This window comes from Thunnus maccoyii, chromosome 1, assembly GCF_910596095.1.
Source record: "Thunnus maccoyii chromosome 1, fThuMac1.1, whole genome shotgun sequence".
NCBI classification, from domain to species: domain Eukaryota; kingdom Metazoa; phylum Chordata; class Actinopteri; order Scombriformes; family Scombridae; genus Thunnus; species Thunnus maccoyii.
Window position 1 is genome coordinate 24,626,291 of NC_056533.1, and position 3,929 is coordinate 24,630,219.

General features: G+C 41.0%; 1 protein-coding gene across 1 annotated transcript; it reads right to left on the reverse strand.

Annotated features, from left to right (window-relative positions):
- Positions 1 to 529: 529 nt before the first annotated feature.
- On the reverse strand, positions 530 to 2,643 carry LOC121901465 (trace amine-associated receptor 13c-like). The gene is made up of 2 exons (XM_042418259.1): positions 2,361 to 2,643; positions 530 to 1,526 (listed from the first exon to the last, which is right to left on the reverse strand). Exons 1-2 carry the CDS (start codon positions 2,641 to 2,643, stop codon positions 631 to 633), a joined length of 1,179 nt encoding a protein of 392 aa, XP_042274193.1. The 3' UTR covers positions 530 to 630.
- Between the last annotated feature and the right edge of the window lie 1,286 nt (positions 2,644 to 3,929).

Here is a 3,929-nt window from a genome sequence, read left to right on the forward strand (position 1 = left end):
TTGATTTGGTAAACATGGAGCAAGGGCCAGGAAACAGTTGGACTAGCCTAGCATAATGAGTGGAAACCGAGGGAAACAGCTAGCCAAGGTCTGTCTGAAGGTAGTAAAATCCACCTACAAGCACCTCTAAAGCTCACTAATTAACACATTACTTTTTATTAGTTTGATTCATACAAAAACTGAAGTGTAAAAGCAACAATTTGCAGTTTTATGGGAGTTTGGTGCCAGACTATTTGTCAGCCATGACCAATAACTTCCTGTAAATCCCCCCCAGCCACAACCACAACTTTTCTTCTTTTTTTTTTTGCACAGATTAAACAAACGAGATATAAGATCAATAAATTAGTGAGCTATAGAGGTTCTGGTAGGAGGATTTTGTTACTTTTGGACAGAGTGCAGCTTGCTATTTCCCTGTGTTTCCAGTCTTTCTGCTAAGCTAAGCTAACTGGTTCCAGCTACAAATTTACCATACATGATATGAGAGTGGCACCAATCTTGTCGTCTACAGTAACTCTCTGCAAGAAAGCGAACGAGCACATTTCCCAAAATGTCAAACTATTCTTTTTAAGACAAATTTACTGGACCAAAACCACAAAACATACGCTTGTGGGTTTTGAATTCACGTATCTTTCAGGTCTTCTCACCATGTGGAGGGGACTGGTCTCGCAGAAAGAGCAAGGTCACACCCTTCCTAAAACGGTGGTCCCTGACACTATAGATGATCACGTTACAGCAACTGTTTCCTGTTAGGATCCAGAAGGCAATGAAGGAAAAGTTACACCAGGTGTATCCCACCACACTCCCAAGCACAAACACTGCAATGGGAGAGAAGGATGCTGTGAAGGCAAACGTTAATATGCCAATTGTCTTAGCAGCTTTGATATCTGAAAAGGAGGGTCTGTGGGAGCACCCTCCCCCTCCTCCTCCCCCGCCATCACTCAGACTGCCCTCAGAGAGGAGTTTGCGTTTTCGGGAGTACCGTCTGATGCTAGTGAAAGACATGATATTAACTGCTAATGTGCCACCAAGAAGCGTGAAGTCAAATGCTGGAAATAACAGCAAAATGTTGGCATCAGGTGGCAGCTGGCTTCCAAACAATAATGGGGTGTAGTTACACATACGACTGCACTCATTGTACTCCAAAGTGAAGTTACTGCTAAAGATGAGGGGTGCAAGTGCCAGCAGGAAGCTAGCAGCCCAGGAGAGCAGAATGAGGAGCAGAGTTCGTCTTCGTGTCACCAAGGCGTCCTTGTGGAGTGGCCGTAGTATGGCCACACTTCGCTCCACTGTCATGAGGAAGATGGTGCTGATGGAGACAAAGGTGCATCCAGCAAACACGGGGCCAATCAGCATGCAGGGCTGCCAAGGGCTCACTAGTCCACCCAGAGAGGAAGTGGAGGCCGGGGAAGTAGAACTACCCTGGTACCAAATGGGAGGTGTGCTGGTTACCATCAGAGAGATCTCGGTGTAGACGGAGAAAGGGACCACAAGGACACCCACCATCATGTCTGCTATGGCCAGAGACACTGTGAAGGAGAGAGAAATAGGCTGTTTTCATATAGATATACCTTTAGGTCTTTTAGAAATGAAAAGGTGCAGTATTGTGAACATTTTTAAAACAGTAAAAAAAAGAAGCTTGTCATTTCAATTTTTGTGTAAAACACAAGACTGTGTAAAACTGTTTTTTACTCACCAAAGAAAATGAGTAACATATAAAACAAGTAACATGGAACAAATGTGATAACAATATACCACATAATGAGTGCATTTACATGCACATTAGTATCCTGGTTCTGGATAGGTTTTAAAGTATCCTGATTATGTTTTGGTCTCAGAAACTTGGATGCAATACCTGGAGTACTTCAATAGAAACCAGGATACTGCTGCATGTAAACACCTTATCAGGTTTCTGAACATTCTTTGTAGGTGCAAAACATAGTGGCTAAGATGGTGAGAAATAAAGACACAACTGCACACAGACGATCAGAAACCTGGGTACTGTTAGAATCATGTATGCATGAATAACCAGGTTTCTCATGTTTCATGTAAATGCCGTAATAAAAACCAGGATAAAACTCAACCAGAATACTAGTGCACATGCAAACCCAGTCAATTGCCAAGATCTTCTTAGATCCTTTTCATTAGACTTTTGAAGGTGTTGGTAAATTATTACTCATTTTCAAAATTATGCCTGAATTCCCACAGGAAAGAAAATTTCTGCTGCTGGTTATCACTTTGTAATACAGGACCATATCAACTTTTATTTACACATGGCAGGGTAGTTCAAATAATTTTCTCAAATGAAAAGCTGAAATTAAAAAATTGCTGCTACCAACATGCACTGGGTGGTAAAAATTTACCTTTCAGGTATCCCTGTGGTGTTCTGGACTGCCTCGTCTGCACAAAGACAGTGAGAGTGACCACATTCCCAACCACGATGGCAAAAGCCAGGCTGACCATGAACACCACTGTTAAGGTGCGGTTGAGAAACCCACAGCAACAGACAGTACAGAGAGGGGCCAGAGACCGGCCTGATCCAAGCTCTGCCTGAGTAGCTGCAGTCAGGTTGAATGGACAGTCTGTAGTCGCCAGCAGAACTGCTGTACTCCCAGGAACACTGGTGTTGGGAATCAGAGCAGTCATGGCCCAGGATAGACTGTTTTTCCCTTTGTGATGTGTGGTAGGGCTGCTTACGAAACCATATCCAGGGCTGTCAAACTATCCTGTTGAAAAATGAAAAGACACAGTGTTAAATGTCTGTTAAATAATCTGTCCTAACCAATCCAAACCTGGATCCTCAGCTATAGAAGTAAAACATTGGCATCAACTAAGTGAAACTCAGACAGTCAGAAGGAAAGTCACTCTTGTCACACAGTAATGTTCACACCCTGGCCATCACACATTTCAGCTACTAAGTTTGCAGTCATAAAGTCCCCCTGGACAAAACAACACCTTTAAATATCCATCATTCCAACCGGCATTAATGTTTTAATTAGTTCTAAAATTAAAAACAAACAAACAGTGGAGGACATTGCAAGTAAAAAATTGCGTATTTAACATGTCATACAAAAGCATGAGCATTATCTCTGCAGTTTTTTAATTTCCAGGTAATGAACCCCTTGTTTTACTCTTACAAATGTTGAATTGTGCAAATATTTCCAACAAATGGAGCTTTAAACATTCATTGTGAAAAGAGAGAAAAATAACCTTGAGTGATTACCTCATCACCAGTAACTCAAGCAGACATTTGGAGCTGAAGTGAAAAGCAAACCTTAAGTCCAAGTATTCAACTATTACTGACTTTCACTTCAAAAATAGCATGATTTTGTTTCAGGTTGGACTGTGATTGGCTAGCTGCATCACTGCATTGCACCAATGAAAAAAAGAACATGGTTTAACTAGCCTAACTTTTTTGGAAGTAGGGGACTCAGTGACGGTTGATGCTTTAACTTGTGGTCTTCAATGTGTTTCAAACTGAATTCATTCTTTAAAATCTTGCTTGATAACCTTTTTTTCCAGCCAGAAAAGTGTCCCTTCCAATATATTTGATAGCAGTCAGTCATGTGATGTGGCTAGTTATTAAAGATTCATGCTTGTATCTGAAATATTAACCTGTATCATCTGCATAATAATGAACAAAAGGATTTTGGTACATTGATGATGGGCTTTTAACTTTCGAAAGCCACCAATATCAGCCCACAATGAAGAACATCTTTTCTTTGTAAATCCAACTCTAGCATACACCCAGCTGCCAATCAAAATGTTGTTGCATGTGCATTTCATGACTGTACATTGATTATCTCCCAGACATTCCTCAGACACTGAGTCGATTGACAGAAAATTAATCTGCAACTATTTTGACTGTTGAATAATTGTTTTAGTCATTTTTCAAGCAAAGAATGCCAAATCTTTGCTGGTTGCAGCTTATC